We start from the raw sequence: 20,102 nt of genomic DNA, 5'->3' as shown, positions 1-20,102 counted from the left end.
GTTTGAAGACCTTGAAAAGTATAGAAGGCTGGTTGGAAAATTGAATTATCTCACGGTCACTCGTCCTGATATTGTATACTTTGTTAGTATTGTAAGTCAATTTATGTCTACTCCAACAATTAACCATTAGGCGGCTTTGGAACAAAACCTATGTTATTTGAAGGGGGCTCGAGGATGTGGTCTATTTATGAAAATCATGGACACACTAATATTGAATGTTTTTCAGATGCAAATTGGGCAGGTTCCAAGAGTGACAGGAGATCCACTACGGGATATTGTGTTTTTGTTATAGGAAATATGGTCTCATGGAAAAGTAAGAAGCAGAATGTAGTATCTAGGTCTAGTGCAGAATCAAAATACAGAGCTATGGCACAAACTGTGTGTGAGGTAGTATAGATATATCAGCTATTAAGTGAAGTTGGTCTTAAGTCTTCTTTGCCTGCAAAGCTGTGGTGTAATAATCAAGCTACTTTCCATATTGCCTCCAATCCCGTGTTTCATAAATGAACCAAGCATATTGAAGTAGATTGTCATTTTGTTTGTGAAAAGATTCAGTAGAAGTTTATCTCTACAGGATATGTTAAAATTGCAGATCAACTAGGAGATATCTTTGCGAAAGCGTTGAATGGACCTTGAGTTGATTATATTCGTAGCAAGCTGGGCATGATTAACATCTATGCTGTAGCGTGAGGGGGAGTGTTATAGAATAGGAATGTGTAAATATTTTTTTATTAATAAACGTAATTATAGGGATTGAGAATCATCATAATTATAAGGATTTTATTTTCTTTATTTTCTTTATTCTTTTCCTATGTTGTAGATGTGTAGGCTGTATATATAGGTGATGTATTGTGAATGAAAAGTGTGGAGTTTTCTCTTCCTAAATAACAGCTCCTTACCAAAGGCAACTTGTTTGTGCACCATGTCGACAAACACCACATGCCTTTACCACCAAGAGACAGATAACATGAGGCTCCCTCGCTGCTACACACTGTGAGAAGCTCACTGTGCAAACAACTCCTTAACTACTTCTTTGCTTTTACATTCTCTCATCACATTCTTACAAAGAAGGATTTTACATTCGAACCTTCTGACACCCACTATATTGTCTAGAAATATACAAGTTCTATCATTAAGTTTACCATCCATTACTTAAACCAGAAAACAATAGTGATGTCCGCTAGAGAAACCCAACCAACTACAAGGAGTTCCGAGAACCATTGCACTAGATGGAGACCAACCAACATAGCAAGAATAATCAATTTCAACTCTTAACACAAATTAATCCACCTAGAGTAACTAAGATAACCACATCCCATGCTCTAAACAAGAGACCAGCATTCCATTCCGCACCTGTGTTGAACTAGTGTTTTTGTAACAGTGTAATTCTCCACAACACAACCCATGTAGAATCTTTCATGCTTACGTTTACCCAAGCACACAATGGATTCAATGTCACAATTTGGTAGTCCTCCCATTAAATCCAAGCATCACTTAAAGGTTTAGAATGCAACACTCTTCACCAAGAGCAATGAAATCCACATCCACAAATCACCAAGCCTTGAACCTCCATTAGATGCAACCCCAGTAACATGCATAACTTGAATCTACCATGCCTACCAAGCAAGCAAGACTAGATCTCAACCATGCTGAAACCTCTAAGTCACCAACATGAGTACCACATGATGTAGTCATACATGATTTACACATCAAGTCTACTCCACTTCTAACAAAAGCATCTAAACACAGTTTACGAGATGATTTTCCTTTAGTTTCCTCAACTACAAGACTTTGAAAATGATATAGACCTCCAATTTAAATATTCTTCAAATAAACATGAGAGCTATACACATCAAGCACACCATCCTTCCTGGAGAACTCAAAATAAGTAACCTCCTCTAACAAACTCAAAGATAACAAATTCCGCCTCAAACCAGAGACATGATAAATCGTCAGTTCTCTCACCGTGCCACCATAAATCTCGAAATGAACAGCTCCAATACAAATAACTTTGAGATATGAATCATCACCTAAGAAAATTATTTTATTAATGGTTTCATACGTAACAAACCACTCCCTCTTACTGCACATGTGATAGGGACATGCCGAGTCTAGAACCTCAACCTTGTTAGACTTGCTAGTGGTAACAGAAATAACCAAACCGTCATCCTTGGAACTGCAACTGCTAATTGTATAAGCTTCATCATTTGACCTATCATCCTTAAGTTTAGGACAGTTTCGCCTAACTTGACTTTTCTTTCCACACTGGAAACATGTCACAATCCATTTTGAACATGACTTAGATTTTGTCTCATCCCTATCACCACACTTTCTAATCCTTTTTCCTTGTGCTTCTAACCCATGGCCCTTACAAACATTAGTATCCCTTGTTCGTCCATCACCTTGTTTTTTAACTCCTTTAATTTCAAAGAAGCTTTGACATCCTCTAAGAATGTTGAAGTTCTCCCATACAACATAGTATCAACTTCCTATGAAGGTGGAAAAGAACACGAGTAAAAGAGACTGATCCTCGTCTTCAATTTTAACCTCAATATTGCTCAAATAAAAATTACTTTCTTGAGCTTATTGAGATGGTCTTTCACAAACATACTTTCTCTCATATAAAACCCATAAAACCTCCACTTTAGGTAAAGTCAGTAAGGAATTTAGTCAAATAAATATTCTCAAGCTTTTCCATAACGCATCAGTAGTTGATTCATCGGCTTCTCCCCGAATAATCTCATCTGATAGACACGACTGCATCAGACTCAAAGCACAACTCAGACAATTCTTCTTTATCTCCTTTGCTCATTGTGCCGGCAGCTTGCTTTTGCCCTCCAATGTGTTCAACAGCCTTTGTTAGATCAGAACAGCCCTCATCTTTACATGTCAAAGACTAAAATATTTTCTACCATCAAATTTTTTGACATCAACCTTCATTGTCACTTCCACATTGAACTCTTGCTATTGCTAGATTTTTTGGAAGCCATGATGAACAACCAGATCAATATGCACACACACACACACACAGACCTTTATGTTGGTTTGATTCTTGACAAATTCAACAATCTTCAATGCTTCCTTGATCTTCTTAGATCCCATAAGTTAGTTATTCTTCTTCTTTTCTCTCTATGATTCACCAATGCTCTCTCTTGTTCAAATGTCTAGACATTTATCAGAAACAGCTTTCTTCTTTGTCTAATCATGTTACCTCTAAGGGGACTGGCAAGCCACAGCATGAATGCTTATGTTTTGATGGACTCAATTCATTTTAATTTAAGCATAAATTTGTGGGGATAGTGGATGAAGATTGATATTGCTTGTGTGCATGGCACAAGATGATGTGACAATTTCCTTTTATGTCAGCCATTTATAGGATGACTAAATAAGGAATGTTGCTCATGGTTGGTGTTTGAGTTTCATTGTCTTACTCGTAATTTTTAAGTTTGCTTTGTAAAGAGATACAACAGACCCAAAAAACCCTAGCCTGAGATGTTCCTTTTTTCTTTTGACAAATCAAGATGGTCCCTTTGATTGTCCACTTTACTTGGCTGTGTTTGTAAATAAGAAAACATGATTGTGGTCTTCGACCTATCTTGTCTTCCTTGCTTGATCCATGCATTTATGCAGTGACTCATCAGAGTCAGTTTTGTTTTGTTGATGAACTATATTGCTTGGCAGTTGTTTTATGGCCCCCTTCTGCAAGCCCCATGTTATATCCCATGCCTATATACGGGGAGGCCTCAAACCATAGGTATGCTACTTTGTGTATCTGCATCAAGAACATAATTTTGCCTTATTTTCTTCATTTGAGTGCAAAATTTTGATTTCTTTAACTTTGTCTTTGCACTGACCAAAAGGCAACACTCTCTTGGCAGTTCTGTGGCTTTGGAGAACCCTGATTTTTCAGTTCATCCAAGAGCAAAATATTGCATGCAATACTCTAAGAAGGTTATTCTTCATGCCGGTGATGCACTTTTCATTCCTGAAGGCTGGTAAGCTCTTATTTTTGTGGGAAAGCAGCATTGTTAGGAGGCTTCCCTTAAGTCTCTGTTTTTTTATTGGCCCTTAAGTTTTGGAATAAGGCTGATCTTTCTTTCTGTCTCTCTTCAAGTTTGGTACATCCTAGTTATAAGTTACCGAGAGCATCTGCCCTCTTCATTAAAGTTCTTTAATGATCTTAGATTTCATTATGCGTGTGCCCATTGTAGTGCTTTCAGTCTGGCAATTAGGCTAGAAGTTAGAGATTCCCAGCAGTGATTTCATTGTGGAATTTAGATTTTTGTTGAAAATGGAAGGCAGGAGTGATCCTTTCGAGGATATTAGTGACTGTATCATTCAACAATATTTCCTAGTTAAATGTGATCTTTGCTTTTTCCCATTTACGTGGGCTTGTGGGTCACTTAAAACATCATCTCTTGTTGTTCCATTTCTTAAGATGAGTACACTCTCTTTTCTAATAACTGCTTGCTTTCAGGCTGTTTGCACATTTGGATGTTATATCTCCTTTGACCTAGAAGTTTAAAGCTATCTAATCCTCTTAAATCTGTTCTACTCGAAGGGAAAAAAAAGGAATCTATTTTGATACAACCAATACTTCTATCTATCCTCTTTTCTCACCCACCATTTTTGACAACTCCTTACCCATAAGAGAATTGTTGAACTGGGGAGCCAACCGTAATACCTTGATGCCTAAGCCCTTTGATTTTGGATATCGGCCACTTGGCTAATTGCCACTGGGAAAAGTAAACCTTAAAGCAAAGTTGCTTGGTGGTGCAAGTCAATATCTGAATCTTTCTTTATGAGTTGACTTTTCTGTTGACAGCTGTTCTAGAGAATCGTAAAAGATATAGTGAACAAGTGCAGCATATACTGTGAGGGCATCTGTTAATAAGACATAGTGATAAGTGTTGTGAAGGAGAATTTTAGGCTTTAGAAAAGATTTGGTAACTTGTGATGTCTTCTTTGATGGTGCAATTGAGTAAATGGTCACTTATAATTTCAAAGAAAACTCTTACAACCTAAATGTTGCTAGCTTTGTCCCTCACTGCCTGTTTGGTTTATAATACAATCTCACTAACCATTGGAATTTTTTTTTTTATTTTCTCATGAAAATATGTTCTTGTTAGAACTACATTTTTCTTGTACAGCATCAGGTTAGGTGATTTTTTCTTCCCTATTGCTACAGGTTCCACCAAGTAGATAGTGATGACTTGACAATTGCTGTTAATTATTGGTGGCGTTCCAGCATAATATCTAGCTTGGCAGACCACATGGATGCATATTATTTGCGCAGAATACTTAGGAGGTAATTGTGGTTCCTCATCTTTTAAAATATTTCAGCTTTTTATTATTATCCTTTTTGCCTATGAAGATGAATCTGTTAGTCACTATTAATATTGCAAGCTAACGTGAGTTTCTGTTCCTTATGGAATGAACCTGTTTTATGAAGATTGACAGACAGAGAAATGGTATGTATGCTGCTATGGTTATGTTTTTAAGTCTTGTTTGGTACAACACTCCTCTTGTCTGTTTATTTTTTACATTCTATGATACACCATATGCTTGTCAGTGAATCCTTTTCTTGATTGTGATTTCTATCCAAATTAGTTTTTGAGTTTTCAGAACTTTCATCTGTTTCCAGAATTGTAATTTTAGAACTTTTTCTTTGCAGTAATAGCTCATTGCAGCAAAAGAAACTGTTTTCTTTGAAATTTGGGTTGAAACTGTTATAGCTGTATCGTGAAAGAAAGCTCGAATTTCAGTGGCAGACACAATTCTTGATGTGCTTATCTGAACTTTTTTTTTTAATCTCATACATTCTTAGTGAGATATATCAAATTATCTCATAAAATTTTAATAAATTCAATCTTCAGTGAACTTTGCCATCTGATCCTTGAACTAGTGTGGACCAGAACCATGATAGTTGATGCATTAGTCAGTATTTGTTAATATGATAAGCTACATTATTCTTATGTTCTATGGCTTCTTCTGTATTTTTGTGGGCTGACATGTGCTACAGTCTCTGTGTGTTTACTTCCCATTTCATTTTCCCATGTCCATCAACCAATGTGCCGTGTATTCTGTTCTTAAATTAGGACAGGACCAAGTACTTCTGAAGGGTTCTACGGCTATGTGGAGACAGGAGAGGAATATATCTGAGCTGCCATGTAAGAAAGGTCAGTTATGGATAAGGATGCCGACTTTTGCCAAAAGCAAGATAAAATAAACTAACATGCTGAGAAAACTATCTGATATTCTATTTCCCTGCATTATGCTTTAGGCTTTCATTTTAATTGAGAAGTAAATGAAAACTGCTGACATCGTTTTGCAGCCACTTTGTGAATTAAACTTGATAACTTTTAACCAGATCATGAAGGCCATAGCTTGGACCAGGCTAATCAAAGAAAGAATTTGAAAGGGAAAGAACAACAACATAGCCTTCTTTTGCTTGACTTGGAACCCTATGCTCTCCAGGCTCTTCATGAACTAGTTGCTTTAGTTCACGACCGTGTTAATGCTTCTGATCAAAATCAACCAGTCTTGTCTACTTCAAGAGATGGTTTGACGTGTTATGTGACAGACGGGCAACATAAGACTTTAACGACTGAAATATTTCATATAGAAGATGATCCAGTAGCTAAAAATCTCTGGATCCTTGAACCAGGCATCTTGCAGGATATGTTTCTTGCCATGGCTGTGAGTTTGCATTCTCCTATAAACATTGTTACACTTTCAGTATGTGCCTGGAAATTTCATTAATGCTATTTTAACTTTTCTTGAATTTTGGAAATTATTTTCCTGAGCTATTCTTCCTATAGTAGTATTTGTATTTTAAATTTGAAGAAGTAATAACGTTGAATCTTGGTGGCATCTACTGAATTGGTGCTTGTCTAAGTGAAGCTTCTGTCCTGTTCTAACACTTTTTGCGGAAAACTAAATATAAGAAACTTGGATTCTGCATGAAGGAACTTAAAACAATAGCATGATGAATGGGTTACCTATCAAATTTCATTGTAACTTGCCCTCTACTGGTCTTATTACTATTAATTTTCCTTGCTTTTTCTCATTCTTCCTTGCTGGTTTTTTCTTTGTTGCTCTTGCCTTTTTATGAAGGAATAGTTATACATTCGTGTTCTATTACTTTCCAGCACAACTTCCCCAAAACTTTGGAAGCTCTGATACTGCACTTGCTTTCACCAGTCGGGGCAGAAGTCCTTACACGAAAATTTGATGAGATAGATCAGCAGAACACTGAAGAAGATCGGTACATGTTAATTTTTCTTGGAGTTCCAATTTAGTTCTTCTTTTGTAACGTATGTAGTGGTTTTTGGCATCACTATGTTATTCATAATTATGCTTTCAGGAACAAATTCTACCAGGTCTTCTATGGTGTATTTGATAACCAATTTGCAGCAATGGATGCAATTCTAAATGGGAAAGAGTCATTTGCACGCCAGGTATTGCTTTGACCTTGTTAAACTTTTTCTTTCAGAGCAGCACATAAGTATTTATCATTTTATGGTTTCTGAGATTTGAGATATCATCCGCAATGAGTATTTCTATAAGAAAGACCTTCTGCTTGAATTCAAAGTCCAACAAATGTTTTATTTAAGTTTAGTTTCTTCTGCGGGTGCTGAGAAGAGGGGGGGGGGGGGGGGAGGGGGTGGGTGGATTGGGCTGATTGAAGGAATCAATGCAATTTTCATCCTGAACTACATGTTGGTTAGTGTAATGGTTTTTCAGAGGAATTCTGTCAAGTCAGTCCATCATTGTGGTTTGCTATGACAGGCCTAATTGGAGTTGCACAAAGAAATAAAAAATGATTTTCAAGGTTGACTACATCCTTTCTTTGCTTTTATAGATTATTTGTCACATTTTTTTCATCAGCAAGAGATTCAGATTTGGTAGATGGATGAGACAATGAAAACAACATAGAAGCTTGCTAGGTTCATTCTTGCCATCCTTCCGGCAATTATAATCTCTTTTTTCAGGTTTTTCAGTTGTGAGAAAAGTGTTGAAAACCCTGTCTGCTGCATGATTCTGTAGATGTAAAAGAGTTCATCATCTGATTCTACTCAGACTACTCTGGATTATTTCAAATAAAAGTTTCTCTTGGGACGATTGTGCCTAATCGTGTTAATGTTTGTTTCCATGCGGTCATCAAAATTATGATTCTATTCGGTATTATTGGAGGGTATCTCTTTCCCTTCTTACAGCTGTGCTGAACAGCACCAAGTAAAATTATTCATTTACTCATTATAGTTTTCTGATCCAGTTCACCTTTGAAGACCTTCATCCCCCCCAAGAAGAGGAGTCTTTAACTTTCCTTGTAGCGCCACTTCTTTTTGTTTTGTTCTTTATTCTTTTCCATCATTATTTCCTCAGCAGGTTTATATGCTCATTGCTTTAATATGTTTTACAATATTTATGTTTGCACAAGGGCAATGATAATAATGTGCAGGTTGGCTATAAATTTTTTCCAAGCTTACCAAAGAATATTTTAGTGCATACATTTTGAAGATTCTGGAATCTTGCTGAGAGAAAATTGACAATCCAAAATATAGGAAATTTCACTGACTTATAATACATCATACTCACAACATAGATTAAATTCTAAACTTTGCAATTCTTAGTCTTATACTTTTATATTGCAGGCATTCAAAAATGTGTTGAATAAATACTTGGGAGGGAATTTTGATGTACCAAAAGTGTGTGTTGGACGAGACATCTCGTGACACAATCTTCTTCAAAAAATTGGTCCCATGGTGATATCGAGATAGTAAATTGATGCATATTTCATCTCAGAAGCTTTCTGTCACAGTCAGTACTTTTACATGTGAGTCATCAACAATTTTGTAGAATATAAATCATTACAAACTTTGAATAGTGCAGCATCTCTCAGTTATGCTTAGATGTTGTATGATTTAACGAAGATCTTCTATTGCCTTGTCTCAGTGTGTTCCATTAAGGCTGCATAGCTAGCATAAACAACATTTTTAGGGAAATAATCTCTTGTACATGAACCAGATGAAAATGGCAAGCATGATGGGGGATCTGGTAATTAGCTTGAGATTGATTATGTGCTTGTTTGAACCCTGAAGTGCATTGAGGAGAATAAAGAAAAGGGACAGCAGTCTTCCTAGAGGGTAACCACCCACACACAATGATACTAACCTGCATTATTTTGTGTTTGAAATGGGCATTGAGATTGCCATAATGCTGTGGGTTTTGCTTATGAGTTGATTAGAAATGACTATTAGTGGTGAGGAAATGGGGACCCCCTCTACTCATAGCAGATGCTATCACGGCCGTTGATATCTTTTTTGTAGTCTCCTTCCTGTAACTATGTTTTGCTAAGCTTCTATTGCTAAATCCTAAAGCTTTAAGGATGGAAATAGCAAGTATTAAGGACAATGGGCCTTTTACAGTTATTGGCTTAAGCAACACGGCAGAAAGATGCTTTTTTATACTTAGGATGAAGAGGCCATGCAAATATCTATGTCATTTGTTCATTTGTAGTGCGAATGTTAATACTGAGGGGCTGTGGAAAAGTGGGTGCTCCCATATGGGGATTTGCAGCAGAAGGTAAAAGAAAAGAAAAGAAAAGCATAGAAAAGAAGGGTTTGGTAATTATTAGGATTGGTAGGAAGGAAAGAGGCAAAAGTAAGGTTTGTTGAGATGAGATTCCCTGATGGAAGATGACACATGCAAAGTATGTTGAGAGAGGAAAGGTGGAAGAGGGAATAGAAGAGAAGCTTTTGGTTTGTCTGGTTGTGCAGCAGAGGGAGATAAAAAGAGGCAGTCTTTTTTAGTAGGCAAATGGCATGTATATCACGTATTGTACCTTAACCCTGCAACTCTTGCATACTTTCTAAAAGCTTGGATATACCCACAAGCACTGAACTCCTACTTTCATTAATCCCAAGGCTCTCTCTCTCTCTCTCTCTCTCTCTTTTTCTCTCTCTCGTTGAATATACTAACAAGGATTTGCCAGTATCCTTTTCATCTGGTTAAAGAGTAAGGTGGTAATGAATTCGATTGATCTCCTAACAATTGACACATAAACCATTTGTTACTGAGCAGTGTTGAGCTACTCTCTTTTACCCGAGTTGGTGTATTAACTGTTTACAGGTCTAATTTCATGCTTACCCTTCGATCCCATGGCAAATAATTTTGCATGGAGACACAGCAGGTTGTAAAAAGCAAGACCCCAAACAATCAGATGCAGGTGGAATGGATTGGTGGGTCATTCAATCCAAGGCAGGGAAGCAGCGGCCTGTGTATAATTTGGACGTAATTGCAAGTTAAGTGCCAACCAAAGGCTGTGATATGGGGACGTGCACAGAAATGATAAAGGGGTCATCAACCAAAAAGAGGACTCAATGTTGATTCAAACTTTCAAAGTTCTATCCAACATCTTTTCACAACCGTTGACATTTTTTTTTGCTCTCTTTCATTTCCTTCTTTTTTCTTTCTTTTTTCTTTTTTTTTTCTTCTTGTTTTAGTACCACTACGGCCGGACCACCAACACACCAGCACATTTCACACACACCATCACTTAGTAAACCTTTCACTCACGCTTAAAACAGGTTTTACAGCCCCTCCCCCACGCCTTCTTAGAAAGGCTACATAATTTCTTTGGTATATATTTATCCAATTCTTTCTAGTATCCAAAAGATTAGTGATTGGAAAAAGAATTCTTGGAAATTGATTACGCATTCCTCTTTAATTGGAATTCCAAGTGTAGGACTGAGGAGGAAAGAAAAAACAAAAAGTGTTGTGATTGAATTTGTGAAAAGAAATGGTCTGGTCTTGCAGTCAATCATGTTCAAATTGGAAATTACCGAGGGTTACCTCTTTCGGGTTTCAATTTAACTGTGTTAGTCAATAGATTCGATAATGATCTATAATAGCGATCGAGATGTTGGGTTTTTTCCCTGGACGACTCCTTTTAGGTTCCTTCTTTTTTCTCAAGAGGTTGCTCTCTCATTGGACCTACATTTTGCAACTCTTTGGACCTAATTTCCATATGCAATTTCCCACAAAACGACATGCCCTCTTGCCTTATGCAGTCTTTATTTTACTTTAGTGTATCTCTAACCGATTGTAACTTACTTTAGCTCAAGCATTAATTTTCTATCCGAAAAGATCACAAAGCCAGGTTTGATTATAGAGTATTTGTTGAGAGAACCCTTTCTCTCAAAGAATGAAATGTTAAATTATATAGCAACTTCAAATAGGTGAGATATCATGTTAGGACTTGAAATTAGAATAGTGTTATTTATGTAGCTTTTAGAATTACGTTCCTTGATCAGTGGTAGACACCTAATTCCATGAATGCTTGTGAAGCTAAATGACCACCTTAGGATGGAAAAGGTGCGTAGACCGCAATGTGGAAAACCTATATTAATTACTTATATGCAATAATCTTCAGCATCACGGGCACCTCAAAACATTCAAATTTCTTGTTACTTGTGATTCATGTCGAGTATATATATAAATAATAAACAATACTCATGATTTAATGATGATTTTAGGTAAGATTTTTTGGGTTTTGTCTGAGATTTTTTTATTTGGATGCCAATGCTAAGGTATAATACAATAATGTCAATCTGAGTCTGTAGCGGGTTTTTTTATGGCAATATATTCGTATTGGCACTAGGTGTTACCATTGATCATTAATCAATTAGACTTATTCATATATAATAATCATAAATCAAAAGATATAGTTATTGATGAGGAAATACTCAAATGAAAGCTATGGTTTTCCTGGGTATATAGTTATAGGACACAATATCCATTTCAGAAGGAAGCCTAGCAATTAGCATCCGAGGAAGATGGATGCTTGTGGGTTGATTCATGCGTCGATGATACGATAAAAACATGTGGGCTATCAGTGTCAACTAGGTTGGCAGCTGGAACTGGAAGGGCAACGTTCGTCATCCCAAGACTACAAGTGTGGCCCTCCACCGACATGCTGACCTCATCTCCTCCTCACCCCCCTGCTCTGGCTTAATTACCTCTGCTATTTTATCCCCCCCCCCCCACAATACACCTCTCTTTCCTCTAGTCTAGTACTAAGCCAAGGGTATAAGCGTAAATCTAATGCATGCATGATAAGCATGGTATTCCATGGAAACGTGTAGGGTCATCATCATTGAGAGGAGAATACTCACATGCAAGACTGAATGGTTGATGAATATTCTCTCCTTTCTTTATCTTTTTCTCCTTTCTTCCGCTTTCTCAAATTTTCTCCTTCAGGCGTACAGACAATGCATTTCCTCTTTCAAATATCATGCCTATAAATTCCAGTCCTTCACTTGCTCAAAGAGAAGAATATTGTTGGTATTGGATTCTAATACTTGCTTTCCACTTTATTTGGATTTTGAAATTTTATGATGAGTGGAGGGAGCATACTTACATATATTGGATGGAAATATATATATATAGAAAAGATTGCTTATAAATTATAACCATCGATGCTCTTTAAAGAAAGAATCTATAATAAGATGTCTTCCTTCCTTTCTTCCTTCTTATTAACAATTCAACCCCCTAACTTTATTTTCATGAATTAATAAGGAATAAAGAGTTGTACTTCCATTTCTTAACTTCTGGTTTCTATTTAAATTCCATAGCCATGTTCTTGGAAATTAATGAAGTTCGGAGTTGATTTCCACAACACCGATCATGTCAAGCTATGAATAGAAAGTGCAATTATGTTAGGAACTACTCATATCAATTGGACCCCTCATGCATACTTACAAAGAAATCTGGAACCTAAGGCTCCATGGCTGAAGGGGATTAACCGATCCTTATCTCAAAATGTCAAAGATATTGTAAAGGAACGGTCAACTAAGGGTTAACTGTATAAAGATACTGTTAGAAGGAGAGCGTAGGAGAGGAAGACTGAACAAAGAAATGAATTTTCAAGATTCATTCAATTTTTCCTGTTTATAGTAAAAGACACACATGAAACTTCTTGATGGTAATTCATAACCCTTTGTCCTTTTCTCCACTTGGAATATTCTTTCTAGGAGTCGACCTCATTTAGCTAGTCACGACAATGCAACTTAATTGTGAAAGAAAAAGATGGTAAAATTACAAATAAAATATAAAAATAGACAGAAAATTGATTTTTTAAGCTTAACTTCTTCCCAATTTGTAAATTGTAATCCATGCTATATAGCTGTCATGAAAAAGATAGGACATTACCCCCAAAGGAAAATTTGAGAGGTACTTACATATATGGTTTGCATGTGACATTTTTTTCCTCTTCAAAAATGCAATAATGCTAGTGCCATCCACCGTTCATACACCTAGTAATAATTTATTTTTCTGGGAAAGATGATGAGGAAAATATGGACAAAACCGAAAATTCTTAGGAAATCTCTCATGATGAACAAGTTTCCTACCATTCAAGACCAGTCCAAGGATTCAACAAAATGCAAATTATAAAGTGCTAAACTTTTTTTGGAAATTTAAACACAAATTACAAAATTTTTTTGGTGAACAGGAGAGGGTGACTACTCTATGGCTTATATCATGGCCCTTCTTCCCCTCTTCTTTGTTTTCTTCCATCATTTTCTTTCTTTTGGCTAAGGTAGAGAAGGGCACTGCTGTCATTGTAAAAAGGGCTATCTCTAAATTATTATTCTACCCTTTTTTTTTTTCACTGGTTTTATCAATATCTTTGGTTTTTATTTTTCCTTCAACAATCACCCCATGTTTCCGAGGCAGGCTCAGCGAATCCAAAACCTTGGGGCTTCAACAACGAGTGGTTTCTCTCAAGGTGCTGCAACTCCACTCCCCCGGCGTACGTTAGCACATCCCTCACGTTCATGCTTATGTTAACATTCCCATTGCCACCTCCATGGTCGTGATGGGGGTGTTGATGGTCTCCAGTCAAACCTAGAAAGTCCCTGGTGAAACGGTCGCTACTCTTCTGCCACGTGACCAGGTTTCCAGCTGCGAAACCCATGAAATCTGGGGAGACATGACTCGCCATGTTGTTGTTATTGTTGTTGTTTATCTGCGTGGCGGTTGCACCAACGGTGGCAGCCTTTTGAAGAAGTGCAGTGGCTGACAAGTGAGGAATGGCCGACATGGCAGCATTGGAGGAAGGGTTGTTGCTGACATGGAGGCTTTGGAAGGGTGAGGTGATGAGGGCCTTGGGTGGCTGCCGAGGCGGCTGCTGCTCTTGGTAGAATGGTGAGAAATGGTGAGACTCGGGCTTGACATGAAGTGGGTTATTAGGGTTAGGGTTTGGGGTTGTAGTAGAGTCCCATGGGTTGAGGGAGATGTGGGTTTGGAAAGGGAAAAGAGAAGACGGGCTGGGGTTGGTTTGGGATGGAAAATTATGGAGAGCTGGAATTGTGGCAGTGGAGGCCAGTTGGTTGGCTGAGAGTCTTGCACTTTCTTCAGCTAATGCATCGCAAAATGCTCTGTGAGTTATGAAGCTGTCCTTCCTGCAGCAGGTTTCACAAGAAAGTTTACAAAGTCATAGTTAATTGCATTAGCAAGAAATGAAGAGGAAATGAATGAAACAGTTGTGTTTACTTCCAGAATTGTGGACTGATTAAGGGGTTTGGAATGTTGTATAGTAACTGCTTAAACGTAGGGAAAGTAAATCATACATACTGCACATGTTCTTGTTTCTGGAATAGAAAAGGGAACTAATCATAATATTGCAGCAGTCTTTGCATGAAGAAAGGAAACGGCTATTAATCTCTTGAGATTGAAAGAATTAAAGAAAGAGAAAGGGTATAAGCTAGACTAGGATCGTGCATGCGCATTGGATAGACTTGCTGTCATAAGTTTACAGAACACAAAGGAGAAACTTATCTTTGTTTGGTCAAATGTAGAGGGGAGAGAGAGACAGAGAGATGCATGACAGTTAATTGATGTGTATGCATGCAAAGATAGGTAGGGGCTCAAATTTTCAAGAAATTGGTAAATTATATGGATAGTGTTCTATTCAAAATAGAGCTCATGCATGTAACAAAGATATGCAATAGAAACATGAATCTAAATGATGGAGGGGAAAAAAGAAAACAAATCGGCCGCAGATTTTTTTGCAGATTTATCAGTTTAACATCATGATGAAAGTTTCAGAGTTTCAGTTTTCTCTGCAAGTTAATTATGGCAAATGCTTCATGAAAATTTTGTCACGGATTTCTCAACAATGAAACCCCAAAAGCAATAATTAAACTAGCTTTCGCTTTTTCTTGGATATCCATCATTGTTTTTAGGACTGCACTCCACTCCATTACAATGTACCGAAGGGGAAAACACAGGAAAAAGAGCAACACATGCCCTTGCATGAATTTGGCATGACATTAAACCATGTCTATCAGACTAAAATATTGAAGAAAACGTGTACTATTCCTGATTTATCGTTATCATTAATACACTATGAAAGAAAAAACCCAGATCCTCATCCTTGCTAGGGGAGTAAAGGAGAATACGAGAAAGAGGGAAAAAGTCAAGAACGCTGGCATAATATTAATGCAAGACAAGAAAAACGAGTCAAGCCTAATGGCTATTGAATCATGATTCATGAACAATACGATAAAATACTACAGATTATGATGACTGTTCCTTTTCCTTTTACCATCATTTTTTTTTTGTTCTTTTCAGACATGAACATGGCAGGTTTCAGATTTCAGAGGTATTGCTCTCAGTTTCAGTTTCTCTCGCAAGTTCACCAGTAACAGACACTTGTATTAATGCTGTCCACTTCGACGAAACGAAACCTGCCACTGCATTTAAGTTCCAGATATATTCCATCCATAGCTTACCACTCTTGTGCAAGAGAACAGCTAAAGAAACAAAAACACCCACTAAACAAAACACAAAAAACGGCCCTACAGACACAAAGGCTTCCCACTTTGAACTAAAGACCAAGAGTTCTATGAATCCCATTAGAGTCCAAAGTGATGAATAGCAAAGAAAAGAAACATCAAAGTTTATAAAGAAGGGAACGTTGGAAAACTGTGACAAAACAGAAAGCTAGAAAGATCAAAGAGATCAAACATCTCAATTATTTGTTTTCTTTTAGGAGAAAAAGAAAGGATAAAACAATTACCTTGAGAAAAGGGTTCCACAATCACATCTGTATTCTCTTGTTCCACAGGTCTTAGAGTGAGCCTTCCAATCTGATTGAACAGCATAGATCTTTGAGCATTTCTCACACTTCCACTTTTTCTCTCCATGTTTTCTGCAATAGTGTTTCTTGATGCCAGTAAGATCACCTAAAGCCCTTGAAGGATGGTGGTGGACGCATGTAGGCTCAGGGCAAACATAGGCTCTTTTTTTTATCTCTTTACTGTTTCTTTGCTTCAGCTTCCATGGAAGGTTATGACCTCTTCTGTGAAGCTGGAGGTTCTGATCTCTCTGGAAACCTTTGTTACAGATCTCACATACAAATCTGTTGGTAGCCAATAGCGTCTTTGGAGATAAAGCAATCACTTCAGCATCTGGGTCTGTAACAGCACCAAACAGTGACCAAAAAATGAAACATAAACTAATCTAACAAAAAATTTTGTAAGAGATAGAAGAAAGTCTTACCTGGGTTTCCAGGGAGGCTTCTCTTCTTCTTAACTTTTTGTGGCTGAGTCTGAGGAGAAATGGTTGAAACAATAGGATTTAAGCCACCAAAGTCTTGAACTCTTGTACCAGAAGAAACACTAGCTTCCTCAGACAAAGAAGTAGAATTGGACATAGCTGCAGGAAACATGCCTGTGAAGAAGAAAACTCCAAGAAAGAAAAACAAGAGAAAACCCCAGAGGAATAGTCTGATCTCTCTCCTCGTTTGTTTGATATCTTGTTCCACTTATTAGCTCTTGTTCAAGAGTGACCACTTTGCACCTTTTGAAGAAATAACAAGAAAGACAGCAGCAAAGGGTAGCCCAGAAATAGAGAATCCAAGCTTTGGACACAACTAAAACACAGCTTTGTTACTAAACAGGTGAGAGCGCGGTGACATGTAGATACAGAAAGGCATCATTCATTGGGTGGCAAAAGCAAAATCTCGTGAAGAGTATGATGATGATGGGTTATTCTCCAAGTCACTATCTAGCCATGGATTCCTTGTCTGAACAACTCTGCAACGCAATTCAGATATATCTCTTTCCTATCTATCTCTCTTAGAAAACCATCAAGAGCGGAGAACCTCTCCCATGCAATCAAAACATAGAGGAAAATACAGACAATAAGATGGTTTTTTCTCTAAACCTCTCCAACTACCCAATAACCCTCTCCTTTCTATCCACTTATGTGTATATAAAGATATACACAGATAGACTGAGAGAAGAGAGAGAGAGAAGAGAGAAAGTTTCAGTAGCAGGGGTCCTGTAGACAACAGAGTACAGAAGGTGATGATTACAGTGGCAGACTAAGGGGAAGGGGTGGTAAATTCGACAAAAAAAAAAGCTTAAAATAAAAATATGAAGTCCAGGTGAGAAAAAATAAAAAGGCTGAGAAACCCAAAAAAGAAAGCTAAGAAATCCACAGAGGGAAGAGAGAGGGGGCAGCTCAAGCAAGGACTAGGAAGTATCCCAGCCCACTTGACTCAGGAAATTTTTTTTCTCTCAATTATTATTTTAATAATAATTTATCTTTTGAACTTGACGTTGGCACTTTCTGTCTTTTCCTTTGTTCCTGTTATAAAACACCCAAACCCTAAAAGGAGATTGAATTGAATGGCATGATGTATTAAAAGTAGGGATTGCTTTGCTTACCACAAGATCACTTAGAAGAATGAGAAGCCTAAAAAGGCTTTTGGAGTGGTAAAGGCAAAGGGGTAGAGAGTAGAGATGGCCCTTCTCTTAAGTCTCAACCTTTTCTAATGCCCCACAACTAACACGACCGATCAATTGATTGACTCTCAGCTTGTAAACCAGACATTATTAGAAGCTTGATTGAATGATAAATGTAAAAGCAAACTAATATGTTCTTTTACATCATTTGAGAAATGGTTTTACTTGTCCAACAATCTGTCAATGTTTTTGGCTTATGCTATATGTTAAGCTTTAGATTATTTTTCTTTTATCCCTTAGGCATCTCTTTCTTGCATCAAGGCCACAAATTAATTCACAACAATTATCAATCAAATTTGGGTTGGGTTTGTGGAATCTTAATGAATATCTCTATACATTCCACTACATATATGTGTTTGACGATTTTTATCTCCTTTCTGTCTCTCTTTCTTTTGTTATTATTCTCTCACATCCTTGTGTGTAGTGAAAGTTGCTCAAGCAAACCCCACCAACGGGAATTTGGAAGGCCTCTCTTCTTTTTCGCCCTTTTCTTTATTTAACTTTATTTATTCCAAACCCGAACGTAAAGCATATGGAGATAGCGTCAAATTGACCATTCTATCCCCTTCGTTTGTCCAAATCAGGTGACCTCTAGGCCTTTTTTCTGGCATTAATGGGTATAAGAGTAATTGCGCGTTAAAATATAAGGGGCATCCCCTTTTCTTTAGAGGGCATGCGTGAGCTAAACATGGCAGCTCTTTTAGTCCCAGTTGCTGGTGATGAGGCAGAGGGCACAAAGGCCAGGCAGGCAGCAAAACCATGCAGTAACACAATTAATCCCCATTATCACACTAGACTGTGCGCAAGAGATAGGACCCATTTTTGCATTTGGAGAGACCCTCCGGGAGAACAAAAACATAATGTTGTTGTTCTTGTAAGTACTTTGGAATCCTAGGTGTGATGGGGTTCTTCTGATCCAAAATCTATTGAATCATTTGGCTTTTGAGTGAGATTCATGCTCCTTTTCTTTTTGGTTAAGATAGATTTATGCTTCCTTGATTCACCTTGAAGGCCAGAAAGTTTTTTTGTTGCTTGGCGTGTATTACCACGACTTACCTAAACTGTATCTACCTCTACCTCTCTCATTAATGTGACTTTTTCACTTAAAAACATTACCTCCCATAACTTTTAAGTCTTTAAACACGTGGAACAAAGGATTCCTCCCATATCAAAAACTTAAACAAGGATAAATTTAATAAATCAGTCAAGTGAAACATGATCTCTGGTTTTACCGTAATACGACATAGTTTAATTCGAAAGGTATAAACATGCATACTACCTGGATATGATTTTTCCTGTCCAGGTGTTCTATATAAAACAATACAAGGAAAAAATTTTAAAAAAAATGGGGAAAGAAAGATCAGTTGGGACAACAAGTTACTCAAAATATGAGCTTTTGTGACTGGGAATTGGACAAGAAGGAAGAGAGAGAGAGAGCAAGAGAAAGACAAATGGAAGCCCCATTTGGGTGACTCGTACAACATCTTCAAACTGGTAGAATACAAAGTTCAATAGCTGGGGTGGTCACTGATCTAATATCAGTCTGGTAGTCTTTTGCAACCTAACTTTATTGAATGTAAGATTCGATTCTAAGTCTTGACTACAAGAACCTAAAAAAATTAATGCCCAGTAACAAACCAATTAAGACTAATTCAAAGTTTGTGTTTGGTCTCAAGAGCAAAAGATCCCACCAATTTGGGATGTGTACATGCTCATGGCCATTGGCCAATCCCAACCAACAAATAAACTATTTTACGTTTTCTAGATATTCAAGTACTCATGCAGAGTTATGATAGCCATCTAATTATAGTCTTTCACTTGCCAATGCAATTTCTGATTCTGATTTTACTACAAGACTACGATATTCTTTCTTCTTCTTCTTTTTTATTTTTTCAATTTTTTCCCGTGTTTTGCATGCAGAGAGAATAGCAAAACCCTCCCAAGCGGGCCCATGCCCTTGTTCACGGGTTCTTCTATTACCAGATTCTCGCATGCAGTTTTGGCTCTCTTGCCCCGCAAGGGCACAAAAAAAGTATTTCTGCAGTGGTGGACCAAAATTTTGGGTCTTTTTTGTGTGTCTTCCAGGAAATTTTGTTATCATTTTCTCCTGTGTCCTCTTATCTCATCAAGATTCTGTACCCTAAACGCAGCTATTCATTTGACTGTCTAATAAGCTCAAACATTGTTACCCGTAGGGGATAATGGTGGGTTATAGGCATGTGTTGAACGAAATCCTAAAATAAGAATGTTAGATATGAAAATTAAAAATTATATATATATATA

At 37.3% G+C, this 20,102-nt stretch overlaps 2 protein-coding genes across 3 annotated transcripts in view; one reads left to right on the top strand and one right to left on the bottom strand.

Annotated features, from left to right (window-relative positions):
- Nucleotides 1-10,099, top strand: part of LOC110413877 (2-oxoglutarate (2OG) and Fe(II)-dependent oxygenase superfamily protein) — a 12,231-nt gene extending 2,132 nt beyond the window's left edge. Inside the window, exons 7-16 of one of the 2 annotated variants that reach the window (XR_002444959.1) lie at nucleotides 3,682-3,754; nucleotides 3,879-3,995; nucleotides 5,189-5,308; nucleotides 5,453-5,471; nucleotides 6,104-6,179; nucleotides 6,371-6,699; nucleotides 7,152-7,267; nucleotides 7,367-7,460; nucleotides 8,658-8,839; nucleotides 8,959-10,099. Coding sequence is in view for 1 of the 2 variants with exons in the window: in XM_021424883.1 (XP_021280558.1) it covers nucleotides 3,682-3,754; nucleotides 3,879-3,995; nucleotides 5,189-5,308; nucleotides 5,453-5,471; nucleotides 6,104-6,179; nucleotides 6,371-6,699; nucleotides 7,152-7,267; nucleotides 7,367-7,460; nucleotides 8,658-8,738 (1,025 nt within the window). In the remaining variant the exon portion in view is untranslated. The other variant, XM_021424883.1, reaches the window with a different exon arrangement.
- Nucleotides 10,100-13,259: 3,160 nt separating this feature from the next.
- LOC110414245 (protein indeterminate-domain 12) lies at nucleotides 13,260-17,543 on the bottom strand. The gene is made up of 3 exons (XM_021425331.2): nucleotides 16,570-17,543; nucleotides 16,088-16,484; nucleotides 13,260-14,468 (listed from the first exon to the last, which is right to left on the bottom strand). The coding sequence occupies exons 1-3, from the start codon at nucleotides 16,736-16,738 to the stop codon at nucleotides 13,712-13,714; spliced, it is 1,323 nt and encodes a 440-aa protein (XP_021281006.1). The 5' UTR covers nucleotides 16,739-17,543; the 3' UTR covers nucleotides 13,260-13,711.
- Nucleotides 17,544-20,102: the final 2,559 nt, after the last annotated feature.

The sequence above is a fragment of the Theobroma umbraticum genome, unplaced genomic scaffold (assembly GCF_002168275.2).
Source record: "Theobroma umbraticum cultivar Fairchild unplaced genomic scaffold, ASM216827v3 scaffold_4.1, whole genome shotgun sequence".
Lineage (NCBI taxonomy): Eukaryota > Viridiplantae > Streptophyta > Magnoliopsida > Malvales > Malvaceae > Theobroma > Theobroma umbraticum.
Note: the sequence above shows the minus strand (reverse complement) of the source record. Positions and strands in the feature narration are given on the sequence as shown.

Excerpts from the sequence above, each read along its gene's own strand:
- LOC110414245 (XM_021425331.2), bottom strand. The coding sequence starts at position 16,738 with ATGTTTCCTGCAGCTATGTCCAATTCTACTTCTTTGTCTGAGGAAGCT. Across the intron at positions 16,485-16,569 it reads AAGCCTCCCTGGAAACCCAG|ACCCAGATGCTGAAGTGATT; the intron begins GTAAGACTTTCT and ends GTGCTGTTACAG. Across the intron at positions 14,469-16,087 it reads TGTGGAACCCTTTTCTCAAG|GAAGGACAGCTTCATAACTC; the intron begins GTAATTGTTTTA and ends AACCTGCTGCAG.